The sequence below is a fragment of the Herpailurus yagouaroundi genome, unplaced genomic scaffold, assembly GCF_014898765.1.
Source record: "Herpailurus yagouaroundi ecotype Mexico unplaced genomic scaffold, PumYag 159, whole genome shotgun sequence".
Taxonomy (NCBI): Eukaryota; Metazoa; Chordata; class Mammalia; order Carnivora; family Felidae; genus Herpailurus; species Herpailurus yagouaroundi.
This window is the reverse complement of record NW_024412400.1, coordinates 51,257,526-51,273,727: the sequence shown is the minus strand read 5'-3', so window position 1 is coordinate 51,273,727 and position 16,202 is coordinate 51,257,526. Positions and strand designations below refer to the sequence as shown.

Here is a 16,202-nt window from a genome sequence, read left to right as displayed (position 1 = left end):
TCCCTCGCTGATTATCTCTTTTCTGGGATATTCCCTTATTTCTCAGAGGCTGCCTTGATCTATGTCCTCCAGTCTTCAAGCCAAAAAGACTACAGATTTCTTCAGAGTTTTAGCTTCCCTGTGTAGAACACACTATACTCTGCCCTCAACCCATTAGCCTTAAACAAACAAAAATAAAAACAAAACCCCAGGGAATTCACCCAGTGCCATTTTCTTCTTTTACTTCAAAAAAAAATAGGCTTTATAAAATATCAGTTTTAGGCTCATAGGAAAATTAAGCAGGAAGTACAGAGATTCCCATATAACTTCTGCCCGCACACATGCATAGCCTCTCCCATCATCAACATCCTACACCAGAGTGCAACATTTCTTAAAATCAATAAACCTACACTCACACATCACAAACACCCCCAAATCCTTAGTTTATATTAGGATTCACTCTTGGTGCTTACATTCTGAGCTTTGACAAATGTATAATGACATGTATCCACCATTCTAGTATCATACAAAGTATTTTCATTGCCTTAAAAATCCTTCACGCCCAATCTATTCATCCTTCCCCCACCCCACCCCCCGGCAAACAAAGACCTTTTTTTTACTATATCCATAGTTTTGCCCTTTTCAGAATATCATTTAGTTGGAATCATATAGTATGTAGCCTTTCAGTCTGGCTTCTTTCACTTAGTAATATGCCTTTTTTCAATTTTTGGACATTCTCTCTGCTATGTGCTTGATTTTGGTCACTCTCCAGGTGTTTTTAGGTAGTTACTTTGTCTAGAAATTATCAGTTATCTGTGGAAGGCTGATTCAACATGAGATACTCACTCATTAACAGAAAAAAAGTGTAAGAAGTCAAATTGGCATACTTAACAGTAATAAACAGACTTCTGGTCACAGCTTTAGATAGATGTGTCATGGTTAATTTCAGATTATTGAATTTCAGGGTTCAAATTATTGAATTTCAGGGTTCAAATAGGTCATAATGGCCACCTAGTTTACCAACAAACAATAATTTTAAAAGTTAGTCATACGTCCCATCACATCAAATATCATTATTTCATTACTTATTATGTACGATATACCAAAAGGAAAAAGATGATTACATTCTAAATATACATAACAAACCTGTCAAGGCTGTTTCACTTATGGATTTAATTTGTAGAAAAACTTCTCCTTTCAGTGAAGTCCAGTTTTGAAAATTGTCATATACTTCATTTTTAATACTGGTTAGCTCCCTTTTAGTAAAAGTAAGTAATGAAAGAGTCTTATTCCACAAATACTTGTACTCCACCAACCTTTGACTGTAAAATAGTTTTAAAAATTAGGATTTTAAAAGTAGCAAGCATAATAACAAATATTTCTTTGAAAAAATGGTTTTCTTTGAAAAATGGTTTGAGAATGACCATATAATCTACTGTCTAAATGGAGACAATTTTGAAAGTAAAAGGAGGTGATATTTGTATTTTGCTGAGATGACAGATATAAACTAGGAATATCCCAGGAACACTGAAGTGTATGGTCAGCCCAACTCATTTTCATTATATTATTTTAACTATAAAGAAATAGAGCTAATTTTTTCATACATATTTATTCTACTAACCTTTTAAATTAATTCAACAGTAAACAGTGAAGAAAATTCGGTCACAGTGACTTCATCATAGACCAAAATGGGAATCTCAGATTCTTAGACAGTATTCTCACTACATACCATGCTTCTCCAGACAGTGTAAAACCCAAGGTAATAATAAAGAATACCTTTTAAAGTGAATGATGTAGTGCTTTTGCTTCATCAAGTGACACAGTTCAAAGAAATCACACATTTTTTGCAATCTCAGTGATTTATTACTTCAGATGTCCTGCCTATAATTTACCCAACAATTAGACAAGATCTGAAAGTTATCAGCAAAATAAATAAGTAAGTAAGTAAGTAATGACTGAAGCCATGGAAGTGTATAATTGGTTAATATATATCTTCCTGGATAGACTAGATCTATGATGCAGAGACTATATCTGTCTTATTCATCACAGTTTCCCAAGCACCTAGCATAGTACCTATCACATAGTATATGCTTAAATACTGACAAATAAATGAATGAGTAAAAATAATATATCACCCAGTTGGAGGACTGAAGAAGTGAGAAGTGCTGGGGATAAAACACTGGATAACACTAACATTTATAGGACTATAACAGAAAATAATCCCTCAAAAAAAGACCAGCGAGCCAAAAGAATAATATCAGAAATTCAGGAAATAGGAAATGTAAACAAAAAATAGTGGTCAGTGTTTAAGTCCTCAGTTAAAGGCTGAACAGAGTCCACTGTATCTGGTATTAAGGAGGCCTCTGAAGATCTGAGAGAGAGACATTAGGTAGGAAAGGACAGAGTAGTAAAGCAGAAGTGATACTAGCAGTCAAGAACCTTGACTTAAATAGCAAGGAGAGGAAGAGGAAAATGCAGAGTAGAATGGTTTGTAGAGAAAGGAGACACCTGAATGTGCACACAGCTGAGCAACAATATGAGCACAGTCAGAGGCTAAAAACACAGACAAGAGATACAGTCAATTTCTTGTGCAAAGTCCTAGAAAGGCCAGATATAGGCCAGAGGCTAAAAGATTAGCCTTTGCCAGGAAAAAGGGTGATGACATTCTATATGGTAACTAATGTCCACTTGAGTGACCAGAAGCCACAGAGGATACCTCAAACAGCATGCAGAGGTAGGAGCTAAGAGAGATGCTAATTTCAAAAAGCAGAGAAAGAGTCCAAATAGATCACTAAATCAAGGGGGCCAAAAGTAAGGATGAGAAGTCTGAATGTGGAACCAGAAACTGGTGGTAAGAAAGGGAGATCAGAGCTATGAACTAAGTCAAGGTCAAGGGCTAATGGTTTTGGTGTAAGGCAGCTGCCGGGAATAAACCATGTACAAAGGGGTCAGGGTATAGAAGGATATTTAACAGGAAAAAAGACTGGATGTGGATTCAGGTGCTTCTTTAGGGAGAAAGGCAGGAAATAGAAAATTCAAGCTTGTTAGCCAAGACCAGATCCATGCTTTGTGGGACCTAAATCTTACATTATTAGTGGTGAGTGAGAGGAAGACTTTCTTGGAAAAAAAAGAAAAAGGAACACAAAAATGATGTCCACAAAATTAGGTTTAAAAGTGTGTGCTTATCTATAGAATGAGAAAAATCATTACAAATGAAAATTGTAAAGTTGATAAATTCCACCAATATCACAAAATATAGGAAAATAATGTAACTTGCTAATAGTAACGGCTCTACAATATTTTTTTTGCTTGTAATTTTTGTCCACATGTTCTTCAACCACTTCTGCATATGAGAACCATTTTATAATAATGCATTATGTGGAGAGAATATAAAAATTATATAGCCTTTCATCTAACATGGCCATTAGTTTTTTATTATTGGTAGTTTCAAAATATTCTTTCGGCTTTATGATTCATTATTGATAACACTGTGCAAATATTACACATTGTCCAATTTGGAAAAACACTTTTCTAGTTTTCTTATATGATTATAAGAATTGGAGCATTTCAAGTTTTCTTGGAAAATGACTAGACTTAAATTGTCTTTGAAATGATGAAACTCATAAAACAGTTTATCTTAAATGTCCTTGAAGTGGTGTGATTTTTATGTTGTATTCAGTGATGTTAGTAGCTTTTGTAAATTGGCAAAACATTTAAATCTTTCTCCAATGTATTTAAATAATTTACTTCATTCAATGGATTATTTCATAATCCAAGAGCTTTTTTTGAAAATATATCTTTCTCTTAATGAATTCACTTGTAATATAATCTGAAAAAAGAGTTATAATTTTTTATGCTAGAATAATTTATATTGCTTAAATTGATATTTATTGTTTTTATTCCATTAATTTTTAAAAATTCATACACATTCAAATTTTTAGCTTGCAATCCTTACTTGTATTATTGAAGCATTCTACAATGTTTTCCCAAATGTCAGTTATAATCGTGTATTCCCAACTCAATTTTCCCTTACTCAGATTCCACAAATGCTTGTGACTACTCCAATGGCATAGCAACATCAGAAGTTTAAGAGAGGGGAAACCAGTGCCTGGGTGGCTCCATGGGTTAAGCATCCAATTTCGGCTCAGGTCATGATCTCATGGTTTATGGGTTTGAGCCCCGCATTGGGCTCTGTGCTGACAGCTCAGAGCCTGGAGCCTGCTTCAGATTCGGTGTCTCCCTCTCTTCCCCTCCCTCATGCACACTCTGTCTCTCTGTCTCTCTCTCTCTCAAAAATAAACAAACATTAAAGAAAGAGGAAACCAGACTAGAAAAAGAAAGAATATTAATCAGTTACAATTAAACCATCTTACTTCTGCTAGACAATAAATAGTACAAATATGCCTCAGTTTTTTCAATAATTTACAATGCTACAAATCACATGCAAAATGTGAATAGTGAAAATTGACCATATCAGTCCATAATATCCTGAAGCAGCATTAATTATTTAAGCTAGTCCTGGTCTACTTTTTTAAAATTTTTTAAATGTTTATTTATTTTTGAGAGAGAGCACGAGCATGAGCACGAGCAGGGAAGGGTCAGAGAGGATCTGAAGCAGGCTCCAGGCTCTGAGCTGTCAGCACAGAGCCTGATGCGGGGCTCAAAATCACAGACCGTGAGATCATGACGTGAGCTGAAGTCAGACACTTAACTTACTGAGCCACCCAGGCACCCCACGGTCTAATGTTTTTTTAAATGTTTATTTATTCTTGAAAGATAGAGACAGAGCATGAGCAGGGGAGGGGCAGAGAGAGACAGGGAGACACAGAATCCAAAGCAGGCTCCAGGCCCTGAGCTGTCAGCACAGAGCTGGACAAGGGCTCAAATGAACTGACCACAAGATCATGACCTGGGCCCAAGTTGGACACCTAACCGACTGAGCCACCCAGGTGCCCCTAGTCCTGGTCTAACCTTAAAATGTAATCAATCCTACCACTCATGATGGCATTAACGGATGAAACAAAAGGGACTTCCTTAGCAGACCTGAGCCAAAGCTATTGGAAAAAGCCAAGCTTGAACACCAGTGGGGATGATCAAAGTGGAGAACTGAAATCACCTGCTGGTTCAATACCAGATTTCTAGGAAAGGGCAAGGGTTTCTGATGATAAAAATTATCATCTGTTTTATTAGTAGACTCCTTCATTCATTCAAAAATTATTTACTGAGCATCAGTTATGTGCAAGGCATTTATGAAAGGTACTTGGCCAACATGTGATCACCAGCTAGTATATTAAAAACTTGTTAGCCTAGGAAATTTCTTTTAAGTTTATTTATTTCTTTCTGAGAGAGCAGAGAGAGAGGGAGGTGCAGAGAGAGAAGGAGAGAGAGAATCCCAAGCAGGCTCCGCCTCTGTCAGCACAGAGACCAATGTGGAGCTCGATCTCATGAACCATGAGATCCTGACCTGAGCCAAAATCAAGAGTTGGACACTTATGTGACTGAACCACCCAGGCACCCCACCCAGGCAATATTTTTAACAGAACAATGTTTCTGGCAACAACTAGTAGATTGGAAAAAAAGGAAAAGAAAAAGAAAAGAAAGAAACCTAACATTCAAAATATTCATCCAACATATTTTTTTTAAGTCACCCAGAATCCGTGTCTATTTGTAATGCTCATTTAACTTATTTCCCTTTTCTAGCAGCTAAATTACTCAGTTTTGAAAAGAATCATTTTTTTCTGATATTCTCAATAATTCAATTCCAATTTTATTTAAAAAAAATGAACTTCTTTGTTTCTGTAGAACACTGGGGTTTTTACCTTCAGGTATGATAAACCCTCCAAAGATGATATAAAAGCAGAATTAACACCATTTTTGTTGGAGATTTCTAAATTTAGAAGGTCTATTACTATCATTTAGAAATGTACCCTATTCTATGACTTTTTGTATCATTGGACTATCTGGCAGGGAATCAAATACACCAAGAAATAGTCATCAAAAGAAAAATGAATTAGCTAATATTCTTTCATTCTAAATGTTACTGCAAAATAAAAGCAAGGTGTTTGCCTGATTTAAATGTTATTGGTAAAACTATTCAGTTGAAATAATGATTTAAAAAGAAAATAAGTTGTTTTCATTGTTTCAACCACACTGAATATAGAAACTATATTACTAAAACGTGTTTGAATGTTTATAAAGTTAGTTTTAAATGTACTTTTTCAATCTTCATGATTTTCAGTTCTTTAAAGATAATCTTACCTGAATGCTTGTGATTGTCTCTGTTTAATATTTAATTCATGTTGCAAATGACTCAATTCTTTCTGTACTCTCTTCAATTCATTTTGTTGACTTTTTAACTGCATACTTACATCCCAAATTCTAAAAATATAAACAAAAAACATCCATTACAAGTTTAAATAATCCTTCATGAGAGCCTTATTAAATTAAAATTTAAATACACTTTTAATAAAAATAAATTCTAAAAAACTATGCATCTTTATATATGCTAAATGAATGTACAGAAAAAGTATGGAGAGACACAAATCAAACACCATTAACACTGGGAAGGAGAGTGGAACCAATTGGCAGGGGAAAGGCAAGGAAGGGCACTGAAGGGAGGCAAAACTTTTTCTCTGTATCTTTTGTATTGTTCAAATTTTTACAATAAACATTTTTTTACTTGAATTACTAATTAAAATATAACTTAAAAACATCAATTTAATTTTTATTAAAGTAATATGTGTATATAATTTCAAATGTCAAATATTACTAAAAGAGTTATAAGAAAAAAAACAGAAATCATTTTCTTTTACTTCAATTCCCACTGCCCAAAACAACTTTCAACGTTTTTCCTGATTCCTCTAGTATTTACTTCTATATTACTAAACAACATGCTTATATTATTATTCCTTAATATTTCAGTATAGATATTACCTAGTAAATTACAAATTACAGTTAAGATCTGATTCTGCTACATATAACTGAGACCTGAATATGATAGCTTAAATATACAAGAGTATATTATATTGCATAAAACAAATGTATTATTAGCCAATCTAATGCTGATGTAATAGCTTTATAGAGTCATCAGGTCCCCAGGATACTTCCAACTCTCTGGTCTACTATCTTTGGTATATGTCTTTTATTTTCATTGACCATGATAATGGCAGAAACTGCAACAATTCTTTTCCCATTCCAGACTAGCAACAAGAGGAGAATAATGGCTCACTCTGTCTCTTATAAGGAAACTTCCTAGAAGTACCACTAACTACTTCTGCTGAAGTTAGACACATGGCTGTACCTACTGTAAGTAAAGCTGGGAAACGTAGTCTTTTAATTGAAAAGATTAGCTCCCAGGTATATCCACAGTTCTATTACTAACAAAGAAGGAAGAATGGTGTTATAGTAGGTAACGAGCAGTCTCTATCACAATCCTAGTAAGAACTGACCCTCCTACACATACCTATACTCTTAAACGTACAAACACACCACCCTCCCCATCTTACCCTCCCAGTTTAGTTACATCAATCTTTTTATTCAGTACTTACATTATTCTTCACTAGTGAGATATCTGTTATGTTATGATCACATTTCTTTTCTTGTACAACTTTTTGGTGTCCCTGGATTGAAAACCCATCTCATTTTCTTCTTAGTTTTCTGTGTACCTGTCTTTGATACATCTTCCAAATCTGACCGAGGTCTAATTCTGCTTTCTCAATATCTTCAGACACAGCAGAAAACTCTTCCATATCATTTCTTTTCCAGGAAACATCCTTCCCAGAGCTCTCTATTCCCATGCTCCTGTCTGGGTATTCTCCGGTTTGACTAAACAACTGTCATCCTGTGACTTGCCTTTCTTACCATTTCAGGAACTGTCCTTAGCTCTCTTTCATGTCTGTACCCTGTACCCTGGCTCTAAAGTCTTCCTCCTTCTTGGTGTTCTCCTTTTGGTGGAATAGATCCTCCAGGAGTTTGTTTTTTGTTTTTGTTTGTTTTTTGTTTTTTTGTTTTGTACGTGAGAGGTAATTTTAAGAACTTGAATATGTGAAAATGTATTATATCTCAGACTGGACAGTTTAGCTAAATATAGAATCATAGATGAGAAAAAATATTCTTCACCTGAAAATTAGGGCACTTTTCCTCTGTTTCCTAACATATGGTGCTGTTTCTGAAAAGTCCAATGCCGATCTAATTTCTACTTCTTTGTATGATACATGGTAGGTTCTCCTCACTCTGCCCCTGCCCTGGTTCAGAAGCTTTAAGATTTTTCTCTTTTCACTTAGTATTCTTAACTTTCATCACAATATATTATTGTATCAGTCTTTTGTCATTCTCTTTGCTGGGCACCTGATGTTTTGAAAACTGGTGTTCTTTAGTTCCAGGAATTTTACCCTAAGGAAAATGATTCTTTCCCCTTCATTTTCTATGTTTTTTTTTTTTTTTTTCTTTTCTTTTCTGGAACATCTTTCTATTTAGATGTGGGACCTTCTGAAGAGATTTTCTAATTTTCTTAAATTTTTTGCCATCTTACTACTTTGGACATTTTGTTTATCTTCCATCCTGTCTATAAAATTTTTAATTTCTGTTATATTTTAATTACCAAGAATTCTTTCTTATTCTTCAAAAGTCTACAAGAATTCTTTCTTGTTCTTATTTCATGATTACAATTTCTTTTCTTATTTTTTGAAGGTATCAATTACTGTGTGTTTTACCATTTATTTTTTATTTTTTTAATTTATTATTTTTGAGAAAAAGAGAGAGTGTAAGCAGGTGAGGGGAAGAGGGAGAGAGGGAGACACAGAATCTGAAACAGGCTCCAGGCTCTCAGCTGTCAGCACAGAGCCCAATGCAGGGCTTGAACTCACAAACTGTGAGATCATGACCTGAGCTGAAGTCAGATGATTAACCCACTAAGCCACCCAGGGACCTCAACTATGGTGTATTTTAAAGTTTTCTTCAGCTTACTTCATAGCTTCTGTTCCTCTGGCTTTTTAAATTTTTTCTTTGTTTTGTTTCCCTTCTTTCACATTTGAAGCCTTCCTTACAAGTCTGGAGATCCTTTGTTATCTATTCATATTTACAAATGAGGACAATTGGTCCCATTTCTATAAGTTACTAATGATGGAGAAAAGAGGGAGTGGCTTTTCTAGATAAAAGAGAAGTAACAAAAGTGACAATCAAATGTGACATGTAGAACTTGTGTAGAACCAGATTCAAACAAACTACAATTTTTTTTAATATTGAGGAAATTTGATTATGAACTGGGAATTAGAAAATACTGAGGAACTATTGCTAATTTGGGAACAATAATACTGTTGTTGTATAAGAAAATGGCATATCACACTGAAGTAAATGGAGGTGAAACTAGCATGCAGTCTTGGATTTTCCTTAAATTGCTTCAACAACAAAAAAAAATGGGACAGATGAAACACATAAGCCAAAATTGTGGTAATTTTTGAATCTGTGTTAATGTATACTATACTATTTTCACCTAGAAAAAAAAACTAACAAATGAGGCAGTGAAATTCTGTCTTAAGGTTCTGTGGTGTGTGCAGGAATTATTAAATGATGGCCTTCAACTGTGCGGAGATCACATGGGGAATCAGCTATTTTGATAGTACCTCTGCCATCTGCCAGAGTCAGGGCAAGGTAATTAAAAGCCTTTGAGGAGACAGAGTGGGAGAGAGGTTCTGAAAGCCTAAATGCACTTTTAAAATATTTTTCATAAATTCTCCTATTTTCAGCCTCACTTTGTACCCTGACAAGTATTTCTCTTGGCATACTGAGAGAAAGAAATTAGCCAAATGTTTTCAGGAGTCACATTTAAAAAAAAAAAAAAAATTAAATGTAGAAAATAAAAGGTTAGAAAAATATATACCAGATGCTTTAAAAATGACAAAAGATATATATTAATATTAATAACTACTAATAAAGGGAACAACCTTCAGTTTTGATAAAAGTCTAATCCACCAAGAAAAATAATATGAACTTTTACATACCCAAAATATAAAGAAATATCTGTTAAAAATCTAATGAGAATAAATTACTAATCATAATGGGAGGTAGGAACACATTTCTCACAGGAATGGAATGGTCACAATGACATGAAAAATAGTAAAGATATTGAGGATATGAATAACATAATTAATAAACTTGATGCATGGATATAATTAGAGGATATATCTAATAATCATTCTTCCAAATATGTGGTATAATCACAAAAACTGACCACGTAATCAGCCACGATTGAAATTTTAATATATTCTTTTTTTTCATTTTTATTTATTTATTTTAATTTACATCCCTCCCTCCCTTCCTTCCTTCCTTTTCTTTTCTTTTTAAAAAAATTACATCCAAGGTAGTTAGCATATAGGGCAATCATGATTTCAGGAGAATCCAATGATTCATCCCCTACATATAACACCCAGTGCTCATCCCAACAAGTGTCTTCTTTAATGCCCCTTGCCCATTTAGCCATCCCCCAACCAAAACCCCTCCAGCAACCCTTAGTTTGTCCTCTATATTTAAGAGTCTCTTATGTTTTGTCCTCCTCCCTGTTTTTATATTATTTTTGCTTCTCTTCCCTTATGTTCATCTGTTTTATATCTTAAATTCCACATATGCATGAAGTCATATGATAGCTTTTTCTGACTTAGTATAATACACTCTAGTGCCATCCACATTGTTGCAAATGGCAAGATTTAATTCTTTTTGATTGCCGAGTAGTACTCCACTGGATATGTATGTATGTGTATGTATGTGTGTGTGTGTGTATATATATATACATCCATACATATATATATATACACACTACATCTTTAACCATTCATCTGTCGACAGACATTTGGGCTTTTTCCATACTTAGGCTATTGTTGATAACACTGCTATAAACATTGGGGTGCATGTGCCTTTTCCAATCAGCACTTTTGTATCCTTTGGATAAATATCTAGTAGTGCAATTGCTGGGTCATAGGGTAGTTCTATTTTTAATTTTTTGAGGAACCTCCATACTGTTTCCCAGAGTGGCTTCACCAGTTTGCATTCCCACCAGGAGCGCAAAAGAGTTTCCCTTTCTCTGCATCCTTGCCAACATCTGTTATTGCCTGGGTGGTTAATTTTAGCCATTCTGACTGGTGTGAGGTGGTATCTCATCGTGGTTTTGATTTCTATTTCCCTGATGACAAGTGATGTTGAGCATTTTTTCATGTGGTCCCAATAGTTCATTTTTGCTTTTGTTTCCCTTGGCCCTGGAGATGCATTGAGTAAGAAGTTGCTGTGGCTGAAGTCAAAGAGGTTTTTGCCTGCTTTCTCCTGTAAGATTTTGATGGCTTCCTGTCTTACGTTTAGGTCTTTCATCTATTTTGAGTTTATTTTTTTGTATGGTGTAAGCAACAGGTCCAGGTTCATGTCATTGTCCAGTTTTCCCAACACCATTTGCTGAAGAGACTGTCTTTATTCCACTGGATATTCTTTCCTGCTTTGTCAAAGATTAGTTGGCCATACATTTGTGGGTCCATTTCTAAGTTTCCTAGTCCGTTCCATTGAGCTAAGTGTCTGTTTTTGTGCCAGTACCATACTGTCTTGATGATTACAGCTTTGTAATACAGCTTGAAATCCTGGATTGTGATGCCTTTGGTTTTCTTTTTCACCATTGCTTTGGCTATTCATGGTCTTTTCTGGTTCCATACAAATTTTAGGATTGCCTGTTCTAGCTCTGTGAAGAATACTGGTGATATTTTCATAGGGATTGCAAAATTTTAATATGTTCTTAAAAAGAAAATCATATACCCACATTCATTGTCTACAGTAAAATAACACAAAACATTTACAACAAAAAGTCCACTAAAAATCTACATATATGGAAACTTAAACATACATCTAATGAACTTTGAGTCAAAAAGTAAAAATAAAAATTATCAACTATTTAGAAACAAATGATAATGCACTTATTAAAAAAATAACAATGAATGGGCATTCTGAATGTCATGATCTAAGAGAAAGTATAAATGACAAAAAAAAAATCTATTCTCAGAAATAAGGGTACCCCAGTAGCAATGAGCACACCCAATTCTTACATCTTGGTTTCTAAATACTATTTTCCAATAAAATAAACCAAAGCATCTTAGAGAACTGGTTGATTCCAGGGGTGAGGCAGGTAAAATCTAAGGTGAGCCTAGAATATTTTGTGGTGCCAGAAAGTAAGGAAGAGCTCAAGGAAGATAGGACACGTTGAAAGGGCACAGGTGCCACCTGACAACTCCTAGTAACCAAAACTGGAACCGCTGATAAACAAAAAGAATAACTACTAGTATTTGAGTATAACCCACAAAATAAAAATGAATGATTACATACTGATACTAATAAGTAACTGAATAAATAAATGGAAGAGAAGGAACAGTCCTTCCCTCACAAAGAAATTCCAATTAATAAATGTAGAAGGAATAAGAAAAGTATTTACAACAAAATATGTATAATTGCAAAGGGAAAAGTAATTTTACAATGGAGGAACCTGGCAAACCCCACCTTAGCCAAGTGATCAAGGTAAACATCATCTGTAAGAAGACATATTAACATCATGATATACTAATAAGGACATATCACTTCTGTGGTATTCTTGCGAAAAAAGAATAATCTCAACATAATTATGAGTAAACATCAGACAAACCCAAATTAAGGGATATTCTACAAATAACTGAACAGTACTGTTGAAAAGCCTTGGGTCATGAAAGGCTAAGATTAAGGAACTGTCACAGACCAAAGAAGACTAGGACAGTATAAGCTCTAAATGCAATGTGTGATTCAAGATTGAAGCCTGAACTGGAAAAGAAGATGCTAGTGGAAAAATTGATACAATAACAATGTTAATTTCTTAGTTTTTTGGTTTTTTTTTAACTGTCCATAGTTATGTAAGGTGTTAACATCAGGAGAAGCTAGGCATATGGAAACTGTACTATTTTTTATTTTTTGCAACTTTCTATAAGTCTAAAATTATTTCAAAATAAAAAGTTCTTAAAAATCACTTGTACATATACAATGAGTAATTTGTACATGTCAAATGTATCTGTAGTATAAATTATGTAAAAAGGTGAGTGCTTTTTAGGGGCACCAGGGCGTCTCAATCGGTTAAGTGTCTGACTTCAGCTCTGTGCTGACAGCTCAGAGCCTGGAGCCTGCCTTGGATTCTGTGACTGCCTTCCTCTCTGCCCCTTCCCCACACATGTGCTGTGCTGTCTCTCTCTCTCTCTCTCTCTCTCTCTCTCTCTCTCTCAAAAATAAACATTTAAAAAAAGGTGGGTGCATCTTAAATTTTGGAGGTTATATTTTTAATAGCAAAAATAAAAGGAAAAAACCTTCATGGTCAATAGTACAGGGACTTTAAACAACCTATATTCCTATGCAATACTATACAAAAAATAAAAAAAGAATGAAATAGATCTCTATGTCCTGGCATAGAAAGAATACCAAGACCAATTATCGAGAAAAAAGAAAAGCTGTAATTTACAGATGAGTAAAAGTTTTCAAACATGCCTAGTAGGAATGCAAATTAACACAACTACTTTGAATAAATAATTGGATCTATAAACCAGGCCATATGTATAAGGCCAAGACCCAGAACTTCCATACCTAGTACATATCCAACAGAAATGTGCTCATATATTCACCAAAGACATGCACATGAATGCTCATGGCACCACTGATTATAATAGCCCTGAATTGAAAACAGCCCAAATGCCCATTCATAGCAGAGTAGATAAATCCACTGTGGCATATTCAGACCATGGAAAACTGAAGAGCAACAGGAATGAACAAAAAGCTGCCACCCAAAACAACATAGAAGCATCTCACAAACATCAGGAAACCAGACAAGAGAATATACAGTATATGATTCCATTTACATAAAGTTCAAAAAAAGGCAACATTAATCTATGGTGTTATAAGCCAAGATAGTAAGTAAATTCCTCTGGATGGGTGATAATAAAAGAGGTAGAGAGAGCTTCTGGAAGGATGTTGTACTCTGTTTCATGATCTGGGTGCTGATTACATGGGAAATTCACTGTGTGAAATTTAATGTAGCTGTACATATTTATGCATTCTTCTCTATATTATACTTCACTAAAAATTTATGAAAATAAACTTAAAATTAAACACCTAGACAGCTTATTACTTGTATGTAAGCATATAGAGATTGATAAATGTGGAAAAATCCAGAAATATTAGAAGAAAATTTAAGCTACACTTAAAGAAAAGTTAAGTTTATACTGCTGGATTAAATGGCTTTTTTATTAAACATTCCTTAATTATAGCCCACTCCAACTATTAAGATTTACCCAGAAAAGAATTCGAAGCTTGTATTTTTACAAATTATTTTCCTTTTCATAATTTAAAAAAATACACATGAAAACGCTTTCCAACTTTAATTCTTTTAATACACTCCCCAGCTGAATGTTACATATAAATAGCATCTCAAGCCCTTTAATACTCCTTGAGAAGTTAGGCCACATTATTTCAATCTGTTCTGGCTGTGTAAGTTGACTTCACTTCTTTCAAATCAAACTGATAAGGTTATAAATGTCATGCCTGGAAAGGCACTAATGTTCACTTTTACATATTTTATCAACTTTATGAAATAAACAATTCACATAATATTGCAATAAAGTATGTACTGTGCAAGCACATATTTTTCTCTAACGGTCATAATTCTGCATTAAAGTTGAATACTATGTTGATATGAGGACATGTTGTTGTCTAGCGAGAGGGTGTTCCTGAAAATAGGGACTAACAGCATGTTCTAGCGGAGAGAGTCCTGTGCTGGAAGTTAGATGATTTGTATTATAAACCTCTTGCCAATGCACCCGTGAGAACAACACATTTATTACTCTTACATACTTCCCAGCTTTTCTCTTAGCTAACTTGATTAAAATGAATCGTGTGAGAATCACAGAGTTGTAAAACAAAGTTGGGAAAGGTATTATAGTCTCTTAATTATTTTCATTCGGATCATCTACTAATATTACTCATAATGAAAATATTCTTAAATTGAAAATACTTTAAAAACACCCCTTTAGCTTCCCTCCAGTCTATAATCAAACACTTCAGAGAACACAATAAGGAAGCTAATCATATCCCTAGGGATTCTACCACCCGTAACTATATTCTTTTATGTCCAGCTCCTGGCTCTAAAGATTCCTTTATTTTTAGTCTTTCCTTCAAACTGGTTTTATAGCAATCTAAGATGATAGGTGGAAGTTCAGGGTCCACAGAAATTAGGTGGCAGATTTTCAGGACTGTGGCCTATCATGGCAGGCAAAGGCATCCAATTATCAAGGGGTAAATTAGGACTGCAACGAAGAAATCAATCAAAACAAGTTAGTGCTTCAAGAATTCTTGGGAAACAGATTTCAGAAATTAACAGGCAACTAACTGACAATCACAAAATGTGGCTTCTCTGGAATTAACCACTGCCTAAATGCATCCAGAAAATTAAATTACCTTTCAAGAAAGCAGGGAGTGTGAGGTGGGAAGCCCAAGTATATAGGTAGATAAATCATTCAGGACTCAATAAAACCAGAAAGAATTCTTATTTTGCAGAGAAAAGTCATAAGCACTTTGTGAAACTCTGGAGATAGAAACCAAACTTCTTTACCTATTATCAGGAGTATGGCAACTTCAAAAATGTCAACTGGAGAATGCCCAGAACCAGAAATGTCACTAACATACAAGCGCATAGAATAATAGCAATATCTATAACAAAATTATTTGTGAATGCAAACAATTTCCTTTTGAGTGATATCCTATTGCTTTTATTTATAAAATTATTATGATACTTATTTATATCTTCCTACAAAAGTTCTAGCTTAGTTATTAAAACATATCCTTTTCTGAGGTAGTTAATTTTATCCCAGTCATTATTGTATACAGTATCAATGTACTTTCAGTGTATTGTTAACAAATGTACTCCTTAATAGTTGGACTCCTTCTAAACAGTGATTGCCCTATTGACGGAAGGTTCTAACATGTAGAGGTCTCAAAAGTCGAACAATGGTAAGCCATTGTCTTGACTTTGATACCACACATTCATATTCATTCCCTCGCCTCTTCTCTCTCCTCTCTCTGTCTCTCCCCACCCTTTCCCAACAATATGAGAATGGTACTTTCCATTGGACTGAATCAACACTGCTTTTTAAATGAACTTCATTTTTTTTTCTTTTCTTTTTTATTTTTTT

General features: G+C 34.3%; 1 protein-coding gene across 5 annotated transcripts in view; it reads right to left on the bottom strand.

Moving 5' to 3' along the window:
• Positions 1 to 16,202, bottom strand: part of LEKR1 (leucine, glutamate and lysine rich 1) — a 202,486-nt gene that overhangs the window by 122,017 nt on the left and 64,267 nt on the right. For 4 of the 5 annotated variants that reach the window (XM_040480578.1, XM_040480580.1, XM_040480581.1 and 1 more), the window contains 2 exons: positions 6,238 to 6,357; positions 1,126 to 1,301 (listed from right to left, as the gene is read on the bottom strand). In XM_040480578.1, coding sequence (XP_040336512.1) covers positions 1,126 to 1,301; positions 6,238 to 6,357 — 296 coding nt within the window. Of the gene's footprint in view, positions 1 to 1,125; positions 1,302 to 6,237; positions 6,358 to 16,202 lie in introns of those variants that run through there. The other variant, XM_040480583.1, reaches the window with a different exon arrangement.